The following is a 24,659-nucleotide window of genomic DNA, read 5'->3' on the forward strand; positions in this document are numbered from 1 at the left end:
TATGGTACACATATTTCTATAAATAATTTTTATTAAAGTTATTGACCTAAAAAGTAATTTGATAATTTTGTTCAGATGCTATCGAACATGCTGCTTTCTCAGTGTTTCAAATTGTAGAGAAGTTAGCACCTTTGAATATTTCAAAGTTATGCTTTCACTACTTCAGTTGCTTAGGCATTGCTTTTGTATGTTGTCTGGTGTCTTTGATCTGAATGTTTAAAGATAATAATCTCTTTGGTTCATGGAGAAAGGTTTAAAGGCCTTTCTAAAGTCATGGAGTGGATCATTTTTCAGTTGTCAATTTAAAGTGAGAGGTCAGGCCTTCATGGGGCTGGAAAACTACTTTTTCTAGGGGAAAGGAAAGCTTCTTCCATTACATTTTTGTATAGCCCAAGTATTGGATTAGATTTTTCTTTCACCCCTGTTTTTCCTGTCATGCCAATATTTACAGAAATTGATTTTGTGCCCTTTATTCTACTCGGGTATGTTTATCACAAGGATGCTTAAAGGACAGTGTCTTGTAATTAAAGCTGTGCTTTTCAGCTTTTGAAGAATCGTGACCGTTTCAGGGATGTTGTTGATAGCATCTGAATTTACAGCAGAGTGTCCTTTAAAAGATGCAGTAGGTGTAAGTTTACACGTGTTAAAGATATGTGATAGTTAAGCAAAGTATTTTTCTTAAACAGAAAGATGTGTAACTAAACTTTGCAAAGCAAAAGTTAATTTGGCGACTTCCCAGAAATCGGAAGTATAAGTCCCCAAGACATTGTTTTTAGTTGTGATTTCTTGTCCAAAATATCTTGTGCTGAAATGTTTCCTAGTGTTTCCTCAACTACAAGCTTTTTAAGTTTGTTATGAGAATTTTAGCAGGAAAGAAGGTAAGGATGTAAGGTACTGATTTTTTTTTAATGGTGTGTTGAATGAGACAGAACGTAGAGGTAGGGGCAGTATTGAGCAAAAATATTGTATGAATCGTAATCTTTGGTTTCCTCTGAGGAAATGTAAACAGGATGCTGTAAATTTCTAGTTGTGTTGTTACTTCCTATGCCTAATTCTTATATGGTGAGAAATACTGACTTTCTTAAAGGGAAACATCAGGCCTTGCGTGTCTAGATAATAAAATCTATGTTCCCTTTTTTTGCACCCTGTTGCATTCTGTTGTTGATGCACTTTGTTGAGTTGTGGCAGCGTTTGAAATGGAATTCTATGTTTTTTTTCTCTTTAGTGTCCTTAATCTGCAGCATGAGTCAATCAATTTTTATTTTCAGTTTATTAATACTGCTCTGAATGATCTTAGGTATTTTAACCCCTCCTGCCAATTGCTTTTTTTAAAGTCTTTCTTAAATAATGGTAACTTAGTAGTACAGTATCTTCTCAAGTGTAAAATGTGTTTAACTTACTTGGATTAATATTTTCATTATAACTTGAATATTTATAGACTGACTTCAGCCATTTGAGCAAGAGGATATAAAAGCTTGCAACTTGTATATCAGAAGTTGTGTGACTATAGGAGTTCAAAGCAAGAAAACTGTGCGGGCTTAGACTGGGTCTGTTAAAAAAAGTATTCTCTCCATTTAATTCATTTGTACACAGTTTGACTTGCACTTTATTACACCTCTCTCAGCTATTTGAAACATTGGTGTTGGTTTTACAACTGTAAAAGTAACTAATAAAGGTTTTACATTGCCAGAAGTAGGAGAAAGAAAAGATGCCTAAATTTTTCTTAAAGGAAAAAAAAAAAGAGAAAGGAGCAGGGGAGGGCAGAAAACCCACGTAATCACAACTACTGACTGTGTCATATTAGAAAGTTGTGTTTCTAACAAAACAAAAAGAAACCATGTGATGTAATATTACTAAAAGTAACCCTTGGCATTATCTTATTTACTTACTTACACCTAGCGTGGCAGCATTTTATTTTGTTGCAAACTTGATGGGTGTTTACGAAGCACAGAAAGAATTTATTTCAAAATACTAGGAAAAGGTGATTATCTTCTTAACTACTAGCAGTTAGAGGAATGGATATATTCTTTTGATCCTACGTCAATGGAAACAGTAATGTTTATGTCTGAGATCTTCAAGATGCCATCAAGTTAGAATCTTGTACAAGTCAAAATCTCACAGGAGTTTGAATAGTTTCTGCTTCAAAGAATTTGGTTTTTTTAAAAATAAATTATAAGTAAATGAAATGTGACTTCATACAAATGTTTCAATGCTTGCTTTGTAGATGATGTTCTGACACCAAATATAGAGAACAGTAATTTTCCCTACCAAGTACCTAACTTCCATAAGTGTGACATCTGTTTGCTGTCTTTTCCAAAAGAGACCCAGTTCCAGCGCCATATGAGGGATCATGAGCAAAATGACAAGGTATGAATATAGATATATATAGGTATAGATATAAACTTAGCAAATACCAGTGTATATTGATATTTTCATATACTGACAAGTAAAGCTAAGACAAGACATAATTTTTTTTTTAATCACATCACAGTTTCTCTTTCATGTTTCCTCATGTTTCCTTTGAGACAGGACCTTACCTTGATGCCATTTAGTTAGATTATTGTTTCTAGTTCAGTAATCTTTAATTTTAGCAGTCTCTATTTATAAAATCTTCAGGCAGATGAGAAAATGTATGGGTGTCTTTTAATATACTTTGCTAATGTGTAGAATCAGTTTGCAATAAAAAGAAAATAATGCTTATATTGATTAACTGGACCCCACTAGTCTCTTTTAGCTGTTTTCAGTAATGTCAAGCAACCTAACCTGGGATGTGTGTATTAGTCAGTAGGTTAGTGTCATCATTTTGTCTGGGTACAAGTCAAATTTAGGAAAGAAGAAGAAAAATACAGATATATGATTAAGACTGGACTGGCTTTTTAAATGAAAATTTTGGCACAGGTTTAATCTGTATCTGAAGCACTTTGTTTCTGTTCCTTGCTTTCTATTTCACGAAGATAAAACTGCTTTACATGGGATGGAAAAATAATTTTATTACTGTTTGAAGTAGCTGCTAGATACAGATTAATTTTTACAAAATGTAGGACTTTGCATTCATGAATTATCATCTCATAGAGCTGCATACACAAGTTTCAATGTTGTAAAGCCGGTATATAAAAAATGGAAGTTGATATTTTTAAACTATGCTATTGCACACTTGTGCAAGAGCCTTTATATCTAAAAGTGAAGGTGCTCTTGAATGAAAGCTGATTGTGCAGGTGCCAACTGAAGAGCAGTCAATCTTAGCATAAACTAAGCTCTTTGCTTTGCTGCTTCGATTATTTTTTTTGCTTAAGGAGAGTTCACGATCTCAGTTGAAGTAGGAAAATTTATTTCTCCATGCTCGTTCTTCTCCCCTGCTGACTTCACTCTACTCAGACAGTCCCAGTTTTGAGTCTCTGCTTTCTTTAGTTCCCCTGCCACCTTTACCCATATGCTTTTGAAATGCTGTATTTGCATTTTCAGTAGTGAGATGCAAAGGAGAGAAAATAAGTAAGACTGGTATTATCAAGGATCATTATCATATGTAGGTACTTGAATTGCTTGTTTTTTCTTTTCAACCTTTTGATTTGTATGGTTATGTGTGTCAGCTAGGGTATATGTAACTTATGGGAAGATTGAATTTTTTCTTTATTTTTGTGCTTTTAATGAACAGCCTCACCGGTGTGACCAGTGTCCGATGTCATTTAATGTTGAATTCAACTTGACACTTCATAAATGTACTCACAATGGTGAAGATCCTACGTGTCCTGTGTGCAACAAGAAATTCTCCAGAGTAGCCAGTCTGAAAGCTCATATAATGCTACATGAGAAAGAAGAGGTAATTTATTAAGCCTCATAATTTAAATTTTGGAAAGACATGTCATAATGGTTGTACTTGATACCTTACCTATATGCTTTAGATTGGAGGATTGAATAAAGGGTTTCATTCAGAAGAAATATAAAGCTTAATGGGGAGTCTGTTTTAATAATAGTAGCAGAAATTAGTATACTGGATATAAGCAAGAGTTCCCATCCTGTCTTTACTAACAAAGAGAATCTGTGCATGTTTGATAGATATCATATGATACAGGAACATGAACTGATTAGTTATTTACAAATACCTTCATTTTGAAGCAATTTCTGTGATTTGATGTGCACTGATAAGCCCACACATAATAGTCTGGCAGATTATTTTTGATGGCAGATGTCATGGAGAGGCACTATCACCATCTATTTCTTGCTCCATGAAGCTGTTCCTTATCTAGAACTCCCACGCCTTTTTTTGAGTAGTTATTTTGCTTGAGAGGACTTCTTGTTTCTTTCACTCTCACAATTTCGTTTTCCATTTTTATAAGGCATTGGTTAAATTATTAGCAACACTTAACGCATAGTAGTATTTCGCACGCTTTATAGTCATTACTGCATTACTGCAGCTGCCAGGGTTGATTGTACTGCCCAGAATACCAAGTTTTCAATCATGTAATTACCTCTTCCTCCTGTGAAGGCGTTTTTAAAATTGCACTTTGCATTGGAGAATTGGAGCTGAGTCAAGTATGCACTTTTATTGCCAGACTTGTAATCATAAACATAACAATAGTATGTTTCTCCATACCAACTGCAGGCAGCTTGCAGCAGTTTTTACCAGTAGGTTTGGGATGATAGGCCTGTTTGCCTTTTTCCCTAAATCAGGCAGGGAATGCCATCTGTAGAGAATGTATTAGTTCTTTGATATTGTTATCAGTTCACATTGTTATCATGTACACAACCGAGTTAAAATGAGAGAACTTGAGTACAGTTTTGTTGCGTGTTAATGTATCTATAATGATACATAGTTTAATGGGTATTTATTGGGTAAACTCGATTTATGAATTGCTAAAAACATCAGGGTAAGGAAACTGAGTCTCAAGAAAGATTCCTAAGAGTGATTTTTAGTATTCATTTCTACCATGAAGTGATTTTCATTCACTTCAGCTGCTCTGATTCTGATACTTGGTGCAGATGTCAGAAGAACAGGTTGTGTGATGCCTTTCAATTTAAAATTCAATCTGCAGCTTAAAAATTAAACTTATATTAACACCTTTCAATTCCTAATGGATGTATTCTTGTAATGCTCTAAAATTCTGGGATAAAACAGATGAACCTAACAGTAAATTCACAGAGACTGCAAGAATGACTTTCCCGATAGTTATGCATGGGGCCTGCAGGAGAGCTGGAATTTGAACTTGAAGCAGATGGTCTTGACGATAGCACTAGCTGTCATTCAGGAGTTTTTCGTAATGTGCAGGGTAAGAAGTTATCAGTGGAGTACATTCTCCCTCCTGTTTGTTATCACTTTGTTACTGTTGCTGCTAGGCTGAAAATCTGAAAACAGAGCAAAGATACGTACTCACTTACTCATACGTAGTCAATGAGGAGACTACTGCACAAAGCTGAAGTTGGGGTAACTTTAGTCTTGCTTTGTGCTGCATCAGCCAGCTTTATCTACAGAAGAGTGCAGAAGGGCAGTAACAAGACACTAGTGTGATTAGCTTCTTGAGCTCTCCAGTTAGGTTTGGGAGGACGTATCTGTCTGTGCTGAAATGCAGATTTTTGTGATTGATTGCCTCTGTCAGAGGTTCCAGAAGGAATTTTCTAGGATATTTAAATCTGTTTTTCAAGAAACTAACTTTTATCCTCATTTTCTGTAGTGATTTGTGTGTGATGAACTGGTGTAACCTGGAAAAAACACATTTGAAATTCCTCAGTTTCAGGTAGCTTTCTTTTAAGAAGTCATATACCTTGTATAAATATGCCTGACCTTGTAGAGGATTTTTGGTTTTGTCCATTTCCTCAGTGGAAATGGACAGTGCTACTTTTTGACCCAGTGAGGCAGGAATGCTAAATACAAACTGAAAAATTCTAATTTTTTGCATTAAAGCAGCTATTATGTTGTCTTTCTCCGCGAGCGTGAGGTTTTCTTGGGCTTTAGGAAAACCTTAATATGTTGAAAAAGTTAAAACTCATATTTGATGGGTAGAGTGAAAGTTCCTTTATTTAAAGATCCTGATTTTCTTTTTTTTTTTTTTTTTTTTTAAAGAATGTTCAGTGTATTTGGCTTGTCCTGTCTTCTAATTCGGTAGCAATGTTCTTTGATAAAGTGCAAATTAAAATCTTCTGTTACAGATAGCAGGAGTCATTGACGCTAAACAGGTGAAGATCATGAGTTCCAAAGTATTCCTTCAGATATTACATCTGATAAAATAAAGATAGTTAATACAGGCAGAATTAGATTAGTAAAGCTTTCTAAAATAATTTGAGTTTGGGAATTTTAAGTATTATCTAGCAATGTACGAACAGCCCCTTTTGTTTAATGTTAGAAAGTGGGTTTAACCATAGTGAGGTTAGTATGTGCAATTACTTGTTCTGTGTGTGGTGGTGGGGTTTTTTTTTTGTTTGAGGGGCAAAAAAATAAATCTGGTGCTGCCTATGCCAGAGAGATGCTATTGGGTTTGATATATTGCTGTTTTTTTTGTGCAGTTTTTATATTTTTACCATGTTCTTGCTTTCCTACAGAAAATTCTACAGTAATGAATAAAAATACACAGACTTCTGTTGTTTCAGATACTACTTAGACTATTCTTTTGTTTGTGGAAGTTGCTTAATAGAATATGTGTAATAGCAACAAAATGTCATAGATCATGTGTATCTGAAAAATGCTGAGAAGCGATTGACAGACTCTCAGTTTTGGGGACCATGAGCTTGATATAATATGCATTGTAAGCTTCTCTTCAGGTAATTTTTCCCCACTTGTACAAAAGGATCATCATAAACCAAATATGTTCTATAAGAACATATTTTTCAGCAAGAAGTATTCAGATTTGAATGTAGATCCTGGAAAATAAAGTAATATTTATTTATTGTCCCACACTATAACTTGAGCCCAGTAATAATGATCTCTAGTTAGATTAAACAAGTAATTTTTGAGGTAGTATTTAATTTCATTACAGGATTTCTGATTTTTTTAGTTTTTTGTGTGGAAATGTCTGGTGATATTGCAGAATTTGTGTTTTTCAGAGTTAGGGAACAAATTTATTGTCAAAGCATTTTAAAAATAGTGCTGCATATCTTTATTCTTCTTGATTAAAACAATCTTGTCAATATCTTTACTTAAATGACCACTGTGTTGTGTTTTGTGTTTTTTTTTTTCCCTTGTTTATCATTCAAGGAGGAAAAAGGGGGGGGAGGATAAAAAACATTTCCATTTGCAGCAGTAATTACATTACTGAAAAACTAACTGAGATGAAAACTGAAGTTACTTACGCACATCAGTAAGGAGCTTGTAGCAGATCTATTGCCAAAGAGATGGTGAATATTTTTAGACATTTAATCTTAACTCTCTGTTTAGATTTTGTAAAATAAAGATTTGCTGAGAAATTAATGATTTTGAAAAGCAAAAGGAAGTCAAATAAATGCAGAGCTTTTAGTTTTCATTGAAACAATATTTGACACTGATTCTTACTCTGAATTTCAGAGAAATGGCAGTACTTTTGTATTAGACTTTTGTATTAGACATTACGAGTGTGATTTCCATTCTAAATGCCATGGATTACTACTGTAACTGGAAAGTGGTGTATTTAACACTGCTGTAAAATCAATGGTTTGAATGATTTCTGTCAAAAACATCATGTGTCCCTGTTTATTCCTGTTGTCTTTCCTGTGAAGATAGCTTAAGAAACTCAGTAGTAACTGTGGTGGGATTAGTGTTAAAAAGAAGTGACAATTTGTATAATTTTAACCAGTAAAAGTATAAAATCCTTGAATCTACAGTTAAGGTGTTTCTGGTTAGAAAGCAGCATTTTTTACAAGTGTATATGCAGCCCATAGCATAATGGCACTGAGGTAAGGTTCTATGTGCATCTTGAACTAGCCTACGAAGGAAATAGGGAGTGGTGGTGAGGATGATACTGAACTGCTTGTTTCTGCTACCATATGAACTTTTTCAGAATTCAGTTTCAGTGGAGTTTCTTAAAATATAAATATTACCATAAGCTTGCAGTGGTTATTGTTCATGATTTATATTATGGGGCTCATAAACTTTTTTGGCTTGTATACTTTTATTGATGTTTGCTTCCAGGTGCCAATGTCCATAGAAGGATACATTCGTCTACTTGAGCAAAGCTTGTGCAAGTGTACTGCTGTTTGGGAACCTTTTGAAAAATCAGTCTCTATTATCTCTTTCAGAATCTTATCTGTTCAGAGTGTGGAGATGAATTTACTTTACAGAGTCAGCTGTCCATACACATGGAAGAACATCGACAAGAATTGGCAGGCAGTAGGATCCACATCTGCAAGTCTTGCAAAAAGGAATTTGAAACTTCCTCACAGCTAAAAGAGCATATGAAAACTCACTATAAAATAAGGTGACAATCATGAGATTGTAACAAAATAAGCAGATGTTACTTTTATGGTGATAGCTTGGGGAAGCAAGAGTAGCATTTCCAGTCAGCAAAGTACCATGATCTATGCAGACCATTTATTTTCTTTGGTATGCTGTTGTGAAATGGAGTTTGTTTTTTAAAACATTGCTAAAGTAGCTGGTTATTTTTGGAGGCTTTTTTTATTTTCTGTTTTTGTATTTAGGCAGCCATACTAAACATAGTTCCATCTGGTAGCTATTTGTAAAGACATGCAAAGTTTTTCTGATAGAGAGAGTGCTTTTTGAAGTGTGTTCATGTGTGATTTTAAAGGCTAATGGCAGTACATTGAAGAAAATGTATACTAATTTTACATAGCAGATATTGTAATTGCAAAAATCCTAATACTTACCTTTTGCAAAGAAATAAGTTGCTCTTTGCAGTTTAATCATCTTTTGCAAGTAGTCCTCACCATAACCTTCTGTGAGTTTTTTTGTAAATCTGAAACAGCACAAAATGAAGGGGGGGAAAAAAGGCCTAATTGCTGTTCTTCCTTTCGGTGAAAATTTGTTCTGTCCTTTCTTTTAGCTCTTTAGTTGAACTTCACTTTTAGGAAGGTGAAAATTACTTTAACTTAGAAGAAAGCAAAACTTACTTCTTTTGGTTTAGTTTGTACATTAAGAAAGGCTAACGTTTTTGACAAGTGATCTATCTTTTAATCTTTAAACTATTTCTATAAAAAACATGAGAAAAATAGATATTTAAAAATGAGAAAGATTGGGTATTTCCAATTATTAGCAGATTATGCAAGTTGTGAGATCTGAGTATTTGTGTTCCAGAAGGTTTAAAAAAGTGGTGGTTTAGATTTCTATTTGCAATCTGAAAATTGAGGAAAAGTCGTTATGTATCTATTGAGTTACATAATATTACAAACAAAAAATGTTCGTGTTGTGGACATCTCCTGCGTAAGTTAAGATGTCTAAATAAAGAATGGATGAGTGTATCTAATAAGATGGCTGCGGTTTTGAGAGTATTATGCATGCTACATTCTGATACAAATGAGATATAAGTGCTCCATGATAATTTATCTATATTTTCATAAAGATGGATTATTTCTGGATTCAGAGCTTCCTTATACAAGATTCACTTTATTAATCAGTTCAGATGTAGAAGCACTTTGCATTTGTATTCAAGAAACTACTGTCCAATACAGTGCTTTACTGTCCTTTCACCAGCAGTACCAATACAACCTGTGTATGTAAGCCAGGTTAATGAATTGCAGAAGTGACCCCACTCCACCTACTGTTTCTGTATAAATTATTTTGAAAGCAAAAGCATGGAAACTCTGATTTTTTAATTTATTATTTGACATAATCATTTCATATTGAAAAGTTAATGTTTGACCTAACCTGTTTGACTGTATATAAAATTCAAAGGCATACATCAGTAGTCAAAAATCTCACTATTTGATTCCTGCTGCTTTTTGTAAAATAAGCTCAAAAAATTTGTAGGATTTAAAATTATGAAGAGCCTTGTTCCCATAAGTTGTTTTTCATAAAGTGATTGCACTTTTCCATCCCCAAAAGGTCTTTATTTTTTGTTTGAAACATCTGAATGGAAAACTATGAAGTTATAGTTTAAATTTAGTACCTAGCTTTTGCTAAAAGGAAATGGTCATTATAACTCTAAATGAGGGAATATTTTAGAAGGTGATCTGATCTTGAAGGATTGTCCCTGCAGTTGTCTCCAAATTGGATATTATTTCCTTTATTAAAATGCCACAGCTATAGTTGAAACAGATGATGTTGCTCATCAGAGAGTGTGTTCTGACAATCAAGCTGGTCTAGATCTGTCCTGACATGGAAAGAAGAGGAGGTTCTAACATATGTGCTGTTCTCTTTCCTACTCTTCAATCTTCAGTTGATTTTACTCTGGATAATTCAGTAAATTTTGATAGGTGTAATTAACATGTAAAAGTAAAATCGATTTTACTCTGGATAATTCAGTAAATTTTGATAGGTGTAATTAATATGAAAAAGTAAAATATATTGCCTAAACTCTGTGCTTGCTCTGCAAGAGTATAAAAAGAGTTTAAAAACGTAGTATTTGTTTGAAGTAATTGGAAGGGAAAATGTGCTTTCCTTTAAATATACACTGAATATCTAATCTATTCAATATTCAGGAATATATTGAATATTGTATTCATTGATGCACTTAGTATCTATTTATATTGATTTATTCTGTGATCTATGTTCTCTTAGAGTACAAAGATGCTTCATTAGAGCAGGAGTTTACTGATTTCCTGTGTTACTCATGGACTGTTACTCTCCTGCTAATTTCCATATTGTTAGAGCAGCCTGTGTTTCAGGGTGGTGGTGTATTTTGCACATATGCTCCACATCAGCTAATTCTTATTTCTCAGTTGTTCAGAAAAACACCAGGTATTTAAATTTGTTTAACTTCAGTTAGCTTTAAGCAGTACTGACAAGCTGAATTACTGTATAGGTGTAAATGCTCAGGCACTAAGGGAAATGTGGAATGAGCTAGATATGCTACGCTGCCTCCTGGTTTCACCTTCTTTAGCTGAGTTGTTGTAATGGTCTTTTAATATCCCCTAGGTTTTCATTTTTTTCCTTTTTTTTTTTTCTAGCAGAAAATCGGTTGTTGTTTTTCAGCAGTCATTTTAAAAAATTAGTTTTATTTGTAGAGAAACAAATTATGGGAGTTTATATCATCTGTTACCGTATCTCTGTGGAGACTATGATTTGTATTTGAGGAGCAGTGGTGAATATTTGGGTTATTCAATTCTTAACCTGTTATTGTTAAACCTCAGCAACTGCATTTGTGCTGTAGTTCATGAGGTATTCTGGGGTGCATTAAAAGGAGTGTGGCCAGCAGGTTGAGGGAGGTCATCCTCCCCCTCTACTCTGCCCTAGTGAGACATATCTGGAGTACTGTGTCCAGTTTTGGGCCCCGCAGTTTAAGAAGGACAGGGAACTACTTGAGCAAGTCCAGCGGAGAGCTACCAAGATGATCAGGGAACTGGAGCATCTCCCTTATGAGGAAAGGCTGAGAGACCTGGGTTTGTTCAGCCTGGAGAAGAGGAGACTGAGGGGGGATCTCATCGATAGTTATAGATATCTGAAGAGCAGGTGGCAGGAGGATGCGCCTGGACTCTTTTCAGTAGTGCCCAACGACAGGACAAGGGGCAATGGGCACAAGTTGGAACACAGGAAGGTCCACCTCAATATGAGAAAAAACTTCTTTCCTGCAAGGATGAAAGAGCAGTGGAAGAGGCTGCCCAGGGAGGTTGTGGAGTCTCCTTCCCTGCAGACATTCAAAACCCACCTGGATGCGTTCCTGTGCCCCCTGCTCTGGGTGTGCCTGCTCAAGCAGTGGGGTTGGATGAGATGATCTCCAGAGGTCCCTTCCAACCCTTGCCATTCTGTGATTCTGTCTTCCTAGTCTAGTTAAGAACAAAAGTCTTGATGTGTTCAGGCAAAAGAAACAAAATTGCACAGAGTTGAAAGTTCCCACTAAAACAGTAGCTGTGAAGCCACTGTATACTTCTAGTGGAATTTACAGTGAAAATGTCTCTAGAGAACCTCTAAGAAGTATCATTTTTATTACAGAAATAGCTGTAAAATTCTTGGTGTTCATAGGCACTTAGAAAAGTACTCCTTTTACATTGTTCTTTTAGTATTATTAAAGAGGATTTTTATTTTAACTGTCGCAGCCTATACTATACATTGTCATCAAATTTACACTATATGTTAAAAAATGATGGGTTAAAATCAGCTTCTTCAAAATAATGTTTAATATTGGGATTAAGAGGATTTTATTTCAATTCCTTTTTTTTTTCTTTTTTAAATGACAGGGTGTCAAATACCAGATCTTATAACAGAAATATTGACAGAAGTGGTTTTACCTATTCCTGTCCTCACTGTGGAAAGACGTTCCAGAAGCCGAGTCAGTTAACACGACATGTGAGGATACACACAGGTAAGACTGTGAGACTGTGGAATTAATTCTTTTAGTTTTCACTTGTTTTACAAAATTCAGTTAATCTGTGAAATACTAAATATTTTTCTTCCACTTGGGACTTGAAATAGTATTAATACATCTGGCTCACTAGATGCTGTTACCTCTTGGTTTAAAACACCCTTTATGTAATTCCTTTGTTTAGGAAATTTATATGCTTTTAAAAAACTTTTAAAATGTGTCTAATGATATACATCTGGAAATTTTAAGTACTTTACAGGTTTCATTTGTTACAGAATACCAGTTTTGGTACTTAAAGTTTCAATGGGCCCTAAAATTGGAATACCTAGATAAGGTACTCTTAAGGTCTTACGTACTCTAGAGAAGAGATTCTAAAATTTATATTCACAAGAAGAGTAGAAATACATGAGAATGAATAGTACTCCTAACATAGTGCCCTTGCTTTTGTTTTTAGATTGATTTAGTTAAAGTTACTGCTGTATATTCTCTGTACTTAATGTAGCTGCCATTTTCAGGGTGTCCAAAGTGAACTTGCGAGGGGATAAGCCTAGACTGTAATTTTGATGCTTGAAGAAGAGTAGGTGTCTGTTCAGTTTTGCAGAAGGAATAGCAGATGGTTGTTGCAAAATTACTGTAATAAATACATGCATTTGTTTAACCCTTAAGCACTGGAAATAACTGACAAATGCTAAGTATAAAATAATACAGCGGTTTTTGAAGGGTAGACAGGACTGTAAGAATAGTTCTCAAGTTATAACCAGACATATGTAATATAGCATAGGTTCGGCTTTAAACAAAACCTTCACTGAAGGTGCTCCAGTGATGTGCAGTACATCTGCATTTTCCATCTTGTGAATAAATTGCTGTTTGTCTAGTTTTTAGCTAATTAATGTAGTAAATTATGTAAGTGTGCAATGCTGTTCTTATTGTCCCATCACTGTCTGAACAGACTGCTGAGTTGCTGTGTAAAAGAATGACTTTGCCAAGGGAAAAATAAAAATTTCGTTGTGTGACTCTTAAGAATCTTTTTAAGCTTTATAATTTAATTGTAAAACAATAAAACAAGAGGTCACCCTTGTACCTGCTTTAAAAGTTGCCTCAAAGTAATATAAAAAAAATTAATTGAAAATTAAGTTTCTTACTTCAATCTATTTGATACATTATTTTAGCTTATTCTAGAGCAGAATCAAAGAAACAAGATTAAAGTTGGTTGAGGAGACTTTTGTAAAGCTTCAAAAAGTTCAAGAGCATTTATAGTTCTTTTGAAGAGTAAAAAGACATTTGTCTATTGGGAAACCAGAGACAGAAAATGTAGTCCCAATCTGCACATGGTGGTAGGTCATTCTAAGTTCCAAGTAGCTAGTGAATACTCATTTCATTTGTGAAGTATGTTATTACTTTAAATCTGCAGACAGTCTGTCTGGCATCCAATTCCTTGAGGTACTGTGAAATTTGTAGGAAAGAACAACTTTGCTTTAAAGGATTTAGAATTCTAAAGTCTTTAATTGTTAAAAGAGCATGCCTGTGCTTTACACAATTTGCAGAACCTTATCCAGCGCAAAGTTTTCTAGTAATGAGTTCACAGCCTCATGATACAAAGCACTGATGTGATATAAATGCATTTTGTTGCCTCTGCTTCAGTTACAGCGTTACATTAGTGTCTTAATTGCAGTACTTTTTTGTTCATAGCTATTAATTTCAAGCACTTACGCCCTTTGGGGAAAAAAACATGAAGTGTTAGGGATGGCAATCCCCATATTAATAGCTAAGTAATGAACTCCTCATTCCCCCTCCCAAATCTGTATTTTATGAAGTTGTACTTGAGAAATACAGAAATTCCACATTTCCACAGTACAGTTAAGATTTAGTTTGTATAATGAAGTTTACTTAAATAGGCAGACTTAACCTGAAGCAATACTTCTCTTTGTCCATCAGCAGCTATTAGTGGAAGCTAAGCCTCTTACCTATGAAAGCCCAATATGAATTTTGTCACTGTATTTCAAGAAGATCCAAATCAATGTTCTGTATCTTAATCTATATTAAAAAATACACAGTTAAAACCTGCAGACCTTAAAGCATCTTCTAAAGCCATAGGCAGCAAAACAGAAAATACATATTCCTTCAGAACTAATATTGAGTTATATGCTTGTAATCTATTTCAGAAAATAGCTGCTTTTATTTCAGACAATGTGAATTTAATTAAGAATTCATAATTTTATACTAGATGTAATTGCAGCTATATAATTAGAAGTCATATAAAATATTAATTAAAACTGCTTTAGTGTGCATAATATTTAGCACTTGCTAGTACTTACTGGTGTAGCAAACAATGTAGCAGCATGCTCATAGTGTTTTTGCTATAAAAATGTGCAAAGGCAAAGTGTTAAATGTTCTCAAGGTCCTGGAGTTACCGCAGCTAAACTGTTTCACTGAAAGAAAAAAAAGAGTAATACTGAGTTCACAGTGGAGATTTTCCAGTAGTCAGTTAAGACACATGGTAAGTAAGAAACTGAACTTTGTTCTTAGTATCTGTGTGTTTAAATTATGTAGCTTTGTAATACATTAATTCAGTTCTATTATGTTTTGTCACTTAAAATTTCTGGGGAGTTTTTCATGGTTAATCTGTTCGTGTACAAATAACTCTAAGAATGCACAGCATTGAGAACACCAAAATCAGTAAGTAGTGACAGCAGTCCTGTAATAATATTGCCTAGATTTTCTTTAATGTTCAGTAGCGATATGAACATTCCAGGGTTTTAAATTATTTTGGGGCAGGCTGTACAATATCTCATATAATAAAAACATTATTTTATTGCACATTTTCAGTAGGTGGTTGTCAAGAAAGAATGGCTGTTAGTGTTGCAGTGTTGCTGTAAGACTTTTTCATTTTAGACTTAATAGAAGATGAAATTCTTGACTGTTAGTTATTTATTACTGTCCATTCCACCTTCTCCTCCCGTTTGTTTCCATGCAGGTGTATGTATTTTATAGGAATTGGTGTAAAAGAATGGCATACCTGGTTTTGGCTTTCATTTCCCCTTTTTCTTTTCCTTCAGTGGTTTTGCCATAGCAACCTTAGACATCTTCCAAACCACAAGTTGAGGGAAACTGTTCTAAATAATTGTTTCATACAAGTTTAATTTGGTTTATGCATTTTAACTGATCATAATCAGCTAGGTTATAAAGCTTTTTTACAAGGCTGCATCTCTATCAAAGTAGATGTGGAGATTGATGGTCGAGGTTAACAATTCTGTTGTCAAAACAAAATAGGAACATGTTCCTGTGTTTGTGTGTATGTACACATATCTGTATGTAGTATTTTATTTTAACTGATATAATTTTATTTTAACTGATATAATTTTTATTTAGATACAGAAAGCTACTAACATTTATTTAAAGCCCTTTACCCTACCTACTTCTTTTTTTCCCTTTCAGGTGAAAGACCTTTTAAATGCAGTGAATGTGGAAAAGCCTTTAACCAGAAGGGGGCGTTGCAGACCCATATGATCAAGCACACTGGTGAAAAACCCCATGCTTGTGCCTTTTGTCCTGCAGCCTTTTCTCAGAAAGGCAATCTTCAGTCACACATACAGAGAGTTCATTCAGAGGTAAATACAATTATTCATAAAGTGGTTGATGCTAATATACTGATTATTTAATTTTCAGTATTTAAAGTATCCTGTTTGCTATTCGTGTGCTTTCTGCCGCCAATATAGATTTACTGTTCTAGTATAGATTCTAGTTTGTTGGTTTTACCTGCAAGCTTTCCTAAAAAAGCTTAATCTGAATAACTGTGTACTTAGCATAAGTAGCAAAACCTTCATTTACCATTGTCTTTTCAGTACGTTGATAAGATTAATAAATTGTTAGTGGCTTTAGGTGTATAAAAATGTACCTGTGTCAGTCTTGGGAGAAAGAGGGCTAGAATCAGATGAAATTAAGCCAAAAGCAGCAAAGCGGAAAATGGTGAAAAATTTCAAGGCCAAACAGCAACCTGCTAACTCCATCATAAAGCATACTTTCAATTTGTCTTTGAAGTATATATCCTACAGCCTTTCTCAGGTTTTGCAGTTACAGGTGGAAGAAAATTACAAAATAAGATAAAAACCATTGTTGTCTAAGACCTCTCTCTGCTGATTTTTTTTCTTCTTTGTGACAGACAATTTTTAAGATTCAGAATGTACTGCTGTGATAACGTAATATAATTTTATGAGCAACATTGACTATGCAACTTTGTTCAATAATTTTTTTGCTGACTTTAGTGATTTGTGTTTGGAAATACCCTTAGAAAGAGAACTAGTTTAGATCTGAAAGGTATAAATGTTACAGGCAGCTTTTTTCCTCTTTTTTCCTGCATTCAGAATATCATCTCTGCTCTCACTCTTTCCCCTAGTTCTGTCTGAGATTTGCTTTCTTGTTTGCCATTTTTGTGTTACAACAATAGTTCTTATTTGGATTTTTTTTTTTACTAAGGATCCTTCTAGTGTGTTAGAGTTCCTTACTTTTAGGCCATTGTCTTTCATTGAATATGTTTTAGTGTTCATATTGCACTTAATTATATTAAATCATATGTTTACATTTCATATGACTTTGTGTAACTGGTCTTCTGATCACAGCTCCCTATGTGCAATAGCTTTTGCTAAATAAAAAAATGCATCAACATTAATTTACATTGATTTTTTTTTCAATATTACAAGATTGTTGGGGATCAAACCAAAAATATTCTGCTTTTTTCTCTGTTACTCTTGTTTTCCTGTAAGATAAAGGACTTAAAATAAATGCTGCCTCTTGATCATGTCTTATTCTGTGTTTCATGATCCTGAGCTTACACTTTAGTCGTTGCTTTGGATCATCTGTTGATTTTTGTTGTTGTTGTTGTTGCTGTGTTTCCTCCAAGACTGCAAGAACAACTATTTTAATTCTTCATCTTATTCTGAGAAAGTCACAAAATAACATTACAGGTGATAATGAAACAGGTTGAGTCTCACTTCATAGATAACTGTTTAGTTGTACCTGTATTTTATTAGTTGATACGTCTTTCTGAAAGTCTTCCTACCAGTTTAAGCTAATGTCAGAAAATAAAAAAATTCCATACTATATTGCAAGCAGCATGTTTTCTTTTGAAGACTTTGTTGTTCCCTACATATTGGAACTACCACACTGGTTCTTACTGCTATGTGACAGACTGCGGAGGAGGGGGGAGTGAGGGTGGTTGGAATCTGCAAATTTAGCTGCTTTAATTACCTCAACCTCTTGGCCTGAAGGTCCCAAACAAGTTGCTCCTGGTCACTTTCTCATCCCGTGTGTTCAAATTCAGTTCAAACTATGTATTAAACTTACCTGCCCTTCACTGTGTTAGTTTTTTTGGTGTGCCCTCCTCCCCGCAGTCCCTATGGCCTTACGCCCAATCTATCTCACCTACATTCTACTTTGACCCAAAAAATGGATTTTTTTTCTTGAAAATTTATAAAAGGTATGTTTGCAAAGGTAAACAGAAGAGAGCCCAAATTTGAAGCTAAATTATCTGCATTTTTTCTCTTCATATTTCCAAACCTCCATTTGTATTATGTATGATCTTCAGGCACATCTTAATTGATAAAGGTGCATTTTGGCTTTGTTTCTAAGTGTGTAATGGTGGGAAACTGTAAGGAGGGAAAAGTCTGAGGTCTCATTTGTCAGATGGCATTTGTTTTGCTCTCTGGTGCTTCTCAACGTTGAGAAGTGGTAAATAGGAGATGTCATGCGCACAGATTACCGTTGACTTGATATTTGAGGCATACCAGACTGATTCCATAACTGGATATCAGTAACTTGGAAAAATAAAGTATTTTAGCTCTTATAACCCCATAGAATGTTTGTTATGTGGATAAATAATTAAAAATATAAAATTTGGTAGATTGAGGGGAAAAGTACTTTTTTTTTATTATTTTATTGAAGGTGAAGAATGGCCCTACATACAACTGTACAGAATGTAGCTGTGTCTTCAAAAGCTTGGGTAGTTTAAATACCCATATCAGCAAGATGCACATGGGTGGTCCACAGAATTCTGCAAGCTCTTCAACAGATGTATCTCATGTTACAGCGGTAAGCTTTGCTTGGTATATTGTGAAAATTCCTTTAAGAGTTTAATTAGATCTGTATCTCAATTCCAGTAGTTCTTCAAATAGTTTAGAACTGAAAGACCTGTAGCTGGCGCTTGTCTTTTTAAAGTCTTGTGTCATTTTTTGGAATTGATTCGCGTTATTAAATATCGGCAGAATGTATATTAGTCAAGCATATGCAAAAAAGCATTTACAATTTTAAGGTTTAGATGAAAATACAACATTTTATTTTACAACATAATTTTAGTGTCTACAGATTGTGTGGGGAGGAAACTTTTCCTCCCCAGACAAGATAAAAATAATTGTGAAGTTTTGCCGGAACACTGAAATCTAGAACTATTCAAATTATATATTAGTTTTAACTGATTTTCGGAAATTGTCTGAATATTTCTGTTAACTTGTTTTAAATATTAGCTTCTTATTTGATAGATCATAAAGGAAAAATTGTAGCTGTTTTGGAAGCGCTGAATGTTGGTGTTTTTTCTTTACCAAAATACAAGAAGCTAAATTTCAGAAAATGCTTCTGTTTTCATAAGATCAGTACATTTGTTTTTCTTTGAATAGAACTACATAGAACTACTTTTTTTACCTTCTATTCCACTCTGTTTTGTATAATTTTCAACTTCTGTGCTTTAAAGGTCAAGGGATGACAAGTAATATTGGACTTTGAAGAGCAGCATTAAAATTTAAAGTCTCAGTTTAATTATGTATCTGTATCTTGTTGAAAACAAGTGTGTAGTAGTGTTGTTTGGAGAACCATTTTTTTTTTTGTCTTTAGATTTCATGAAGTTTTTTTTGTATGGCAGATGCTGTTTGTCTCTTCATATTAACTAAAAGAAAAAAAAGACTAATGTGTCCTATTTGCTTGCAAGTACATAAAATCTCTGTCTCTTAGTACATCGCTACATTCACATGCCTAATCTTAAAAGCAGAATGGAAAAGGATTCCTTCATACTACTTTGTTTGCTTTCCCTGTCCAGCTGTGGTTTTTGTGTTCTGGTTTGCTTAAGTATTTTGCAATGTGTATTGATCTTACAGAAGTGTGTGGTTATCATCTTTGCTGCATGCATACTTCTCTGCTTGCATGAAGGATGGGAAAATAAAGAATACCTCCATACAACAGTATAAGCAAAATGAGAGAAAAAATTTTCTTAGTAAAAGCAGATGCCAAGAAGTTTAACAAGGAAGAACAAAGATGTCAATGGCATATTAAGAGTATTACACTTTTAATTTTATATCTGAAACTGCAGAGATTGAGTGATTGATTTTTATTGCTATAGAAAGGTGGTACATTTAGATTAGGATTATCGTTCTTTAATTAGGACTGACCTTCTCATTCTGCTCAAAACTTAGAGCGCTTCTTTAACAACAAATCTCCAGTATAAGAGTTTTGTTCTGTAGTTTGTGATCAGTCTCTGTCATTTCGTGTTATGTATTTGGGGATGAACAATAATTATGTCCTTAATACAAGAAATTCCAAAAGTTGAGGTCTCCTGAAGTGCTGTGCTACTGTACACATTCTTGTGTGATACATGAGTACACCTTGTAAAATATGCTTGCTGTAAGGTTATTATTTGTCTTTTGCTGCACCAGTGCTTACAGCTAGGGTATTAGTTTCTGTAACTTGTGTTTATTTAATGTATATAAACTATGAAGCAACATTAGTGATTCTACATACTGTTGTATCTCTCCCATAGTCTCAGTTTTTCTGTCCCTAGTCTCCATACTGTGGGAAAATGAGCTGCGCAACTTTTATGTGTGATATTAGCCACATTTTTATTCTTTTTGTACAAAGCCTTAAAATACTTTATATTCATTTCTTTGTAGGACTCTGTAACCCAGCCTTTAACAACATCCTCCGCTAATCTTTTGCAACCTGTTGATAACAAATGGAAGAATGTAAGTGTATATTTTTTCTCATATTTTTGTGTCAAGACTAAAAGTGGGAGAAACTCTACAGAATTTTGTAAGCTTTCATTTAACTGGTGGTAAAGGATATGCAATGGCTCTCTGTGATAAGTTGATGAGGCAAACTTGGTGAATGCAGCTCGTTATTTAGAAATGGAACAGGTCTCGAATGGATTATATTCCCTCATTCATGATAGAGTCATGATTTTGCACATAATTCTGTTCATTAGGTCTTCAAAATGGAGGCAAATATTCTGTACAAAAAGACCAGAGGAGAGTAAGGACTCTTACAAACCAGATTATCCTGCCCATCTGACTTTACTTCACAGGGATACCATAGTTTGGGCGGAGAGGGAAGGAGCTGTGTTGGTGCTGGTTGAGTTGGGTGGAATTGAGGCAGCAGGGGAGCTGTGGGGCTCAGGAGGAGCCCACGGAGCTGGTGAAGGATGATGCAGGGCTGGCTTTCTGGAATCCCATAGCAAGCAGTCTTGATGTACAGGCGGGCAGGTCTTAATGTGCCAGTCACAGTGAGAGCGTTAGCATGTTCTGTTGCAGCTATGTAGCATGTTGTTTGTCAGCTATATGCTGCAGCATTGTATCTTAGTGACAGACTAATTTGACTTGCATTCCCCCCTTTCCAACTTCAGCCACTGGTTATCTTCTGGTGTACTAGAATCCACAAAACCAAGGACTAGGAAGTGTGGCAGTATTGCTTTAAAGTCACCATAACCAGCCTATCCACTTTCTTTTTATCTTTTACTGTGAATTCAGAGTTCCAGGACCAGTTAACTTAAAGCTGAACAGAACTGATGTGAACTAAATGATTACTAATACTTGTTGTATTAAATAAATAGTTATACTATGTTTCTTATAAGACTTCAAAAAGTATTAAAAATTATTGTTCTTCAAAAGCAGTTTATTTCAAGTAAATTTTCTTTTTTTTTTTTAACTAATTGAAATTCTTTTCCTTGGTAAGGAGTGGTATCAGAGGTGATGCCTGTTTTTTAGGGGGGCTGTATGTGTGTGTGAAAGCACAGGTCTGAATAGAAGATAATTGTCAATTGCACCACTTTGCATGGTTTTCTGTAGTTGATGCAGAGGGCCAGGTTTTTCCCCAGTAAGAGGAGCCAGTTGGGAGCAATGCATCCCATTGCCCCCTCCTCCCAGAATTGCCTGGTGCTGTCACCTGCCGAGTGGGAGAACTGGTCCAGTTCCATCCTTAGTGTCTTCAAACCTGTTTCTTCTCCAGAGAATGACTTAGTAACTGCTGAGCCACCAAGCAGTTTAAGTGTGAAACTTTACAGAGTCAACTTCAGCTTATGTATAGTGGATCTAGGAAAGAAGGGATGAGAAGCCTGACTTTTTAGCCCCAGTCAGCGACCAAGCACCATGCAGCCACTTGTTCGCTCCACCCCGGTGGGATGGGGGAGAGAATCAGGAGAGTAAAAGTGAGGAAACTCCTGGGTTGCGATAAAGACAGATTGGTGGGTAAAGCAAAAGCTGCGCGTGGAAGCAAAGCAAACCAAGGAATTCATTCACTGCTTCTCATGGGCAGGCAGGTGTTCAGCCGTCTCCGGGAAAGCAGGGCTCCATCATGTGTAACGGTTACTTGGGAAGACAAATGCCATCACTCTCAACGTTCCCCCCTTCCTTCCTTCCTTCTTCCCCCAGCTTTATATACTGATCATGTCTTATGGTATGGGATATCCCTTGGGTCAGTTGGGGTCAGCTGTCCCGGCTGTGTCCCCTCCCAGTTTCTTGTGCACCCGGCAGAGCATGGGGAGCTGAAAAAGTCCTTGACCAGTGTAAGTGCTACTTAGCAACAGCTAAAACATCTCTACATTATCACCACTGTTTCCAGCACAAATCCAAAACATGGCCCCACACTAGCTACTATGAAGAAAATTAACTCTATCCCAGCTAAAACCAGGACAGGTACCTGTTTTTTTTACAGTAGTAACTATATCCTGTAATGTGTATGGGAATCTTGTGGAAAAGGAGCACATGGCATAATCTTAAAACTAATGCAGACAGACCTCAATGCTAAGGTGAATCAGCAGCAATTTTGTTATGTGTTGTCAGATACTCCTCCTCTGGTGTACTCTCTGCTTGTTTCCATGCCTTCAGATGCACAGCCTGCTTGTTTACATGCAGTTGCTGTTCATTTGTTGAACTAGGATATATGTTCAGATTCCCCTGTGGGAATGTACCATGTATCACACATGGTTTTAAGAAAATGTATAGATAATTCTATTTAAGGTTAGCTTTTGTTAAGTAGAGCTAGTTGCAGCCTTAATGATTCTTCCTTTGCTGCCTTGTATTGGAGGTGATAAAAAGCAGGGATATGTTCTGTATCTTCAAATAGAATCATAGACTAGTTTCAGTTGGAAGGAACCTCTGAAAGTCATCTAGTCCAACCCACCTGCAGTGAGCAGGGACATCTTCAACTAGATCAGGATGCTCAGAGCCCCGTCCAACCTGAACTTGAATATTTACAGGAATGGGACATCTACCTCTCTGGGCAACCTGTTCCAATGTTTCACCACCATCATTTAAAAATATTTCTTCTTTATATCTAGTCTGAATCCATCCTCTTTTAGTTTAAAACCATTACCCCTTGTCCTATTGCAACAGGCCCTACTAAAAATCTGTCTCCATCTTTCTTATAAGGCCTCTTTAAGTATTGAAAGGCTGCAATAAGGTCTCCCCACAGCCTGTTTTCTACTCTAGATGCTGTGTAAAATACAAATGTGTTTAATGATAGAGGTAGGGGAAATGAAGGAGATCAGGAACTTTATGAAGGTCAGGATTGTGTTTTGTCACTATGTTGATGTATTTGATCACTTTTTATAATCTGGTGTTCTGACAAGTGTGGAGGTCAGGTGTGGGAGTGTTCAAATTTTTCTTCTTTTCACAATCATGTAATTTTAAAGTCTTTGATAATCGGCAACTACGTTTTGGAGTTTCAACCTTATGACTTCAGCTTTTCATGGAGTTCTGGAAAGCTTATATGCAGTATCTATTTTTTAAAAAAAGTGTGCTTTTTCAGTGTGGGAAAGACTCTGGTTGTCTTGGGCAAGAGCTCAATAGTCATGAGGGAGGTGATTCTACCCCTCTACTCTGCTCTGGTGAGACCCCACCTGGAGTGCTGCGTCCAGCTCTGGGGTCCTCAGGACAGGAAAGGCATGGACCTGTTGGAGCGGGTCCAGAGGAGGGCTACAAAAATTATCAGAAGGGTGGAATGACATACTAAAATTAATGTGAGGCACCACGAGAGATTTTTAAAACTTTCTGAGACAACTTGTAGAGGTTTGCAGGGAATCGCCACTGTTACTGTGTTTCTGATGGAGTCCCTTGGAAATTAATTCTTGACCCTACACTACTTAATGTATCATCAGTGACCTAGAAGAAAATATAAAATCATCATGGATCAGGATGATACAAAGACTGATGTAATTCCTGAGGAGGATAAATCACTGATACAGAGTGATCTGGATTTCTTGGTGAGCTGGGTGTACCAAGCAATATACGTTCTGATACGGCCAAGAATAAAATCACATATAGAAGAATGGGAAAAGTAGGCCATATTCACAGGAGAGGAGTTTTCAAGATTTTAAATTCCCCTTATAAATAGGGATGGAAGTGGTAATAATTGATATGTCAGCTAAAAGTTAGTTTTACCTTTCCTGGAAAGATCTTGTTTGGTCTTCTTATTTAGAGAATAAACTTCTCATGGAAGTAAAAAGCTCGTATGTCCTCTGTATTTCATTCTGGGAATTTTTGTTTTTATTCTGTTTTCTGTTTATAGTGTTCACTATTCATGAACTGTATTCAAAGCTGTAGGAGGAAGCAGAGCCATCAGAATTCTTAAAGTATGATATGATGTGGTTTATTAAGAGATTCAAGGTGCATTATCTGTTTTGCACATTCGAAAATATTTAAGGATGACTTGATCTGCTGTTTTGAAGACAGGGAAAAGTCTGCAATCTCTTTAAGAGAGAAAAGTTTTGAGGGTTGAAGCTAGGCAAATTCACACTTTGAAATAAAGGATGAAATTTTAGCATGGACAATTTACTGTTGGAGCAACTTTTTGTAGTTGGATAGCATCAGAAAAAGTTACCACAAGAAATTACTTGATTTAAAGAACTGCTATAATTTCTGTACAGTTAACCTTACTTGAAGGAGTAATTCACTCAGAGCAGTCACATGGTCTGTGTTACACAGTGGATCAGACAGACTAAGGGGGATCACAAGGTCCAGTATTGTAATTGAACAA

The 24,659-nt window shown here is 35.4% G+C and overlaps 1 protein-coding gene across 5 annotated transcripts in view; it reads left to right on the forward strand.

Annotated features, from left to right (window-relative positions):
- ZNF236 (zinc finger protein 236) overlaps positions 1-24,659 on the forward strand; it is a 94,472-nt gene that overhangs the window by 13,082 nt on the left and 56,731 nt on the right. For all 5 annotated transcript variants that reach the window (XM_064443127.1, XM_064443123.1, XM_064443124.1 and 2 more), the window contains exons 2-8: positions 2,225-2,367; positions 3,653-3,817; positions 8,200-8,378; positions 12,250-12,374; positions 15,810-15,982; positions 18,312-18,458; positions 20,303-20,374. In XM_064443127.1, coding sequence (XP_064299197.1) covers positions 2,341-2,367; positions 3,653-3,817; positions 8,200-8,378; positions 12,250-12,374; positions 15,810-15,982; positions 18,312-18,458; positions 20,303-20,374 — 888 coding nt within the window. In that variant the 5' untranslated portion in view covers positions 2,225-2,340. The remainder of the gene's footprint in view (positions 1-2,224; positions 2,368-3,652; positions 3,818-8,199; positions 8,379-12,249; positions 12,375-15,809; positions 15,983-18,311; positions 18,459-20,302; positions 20,375-24,659) is intronic.

The sequence above is a fragment of the Phalacrocorax carbo genome, chromosome 2, assembly GCF_963921805.1.
Source record: "Phalacrocorax carbo chromosome 2, bPhaCar2.1, whole genome shotgun sequence".
Taxonomy (NCBI): Eukaryota; Metazoa; Chordata; class Aves; order Suliformes; family Phalacrocoracidae; genus Phalacrocorax; species Phalacrocorax carbo.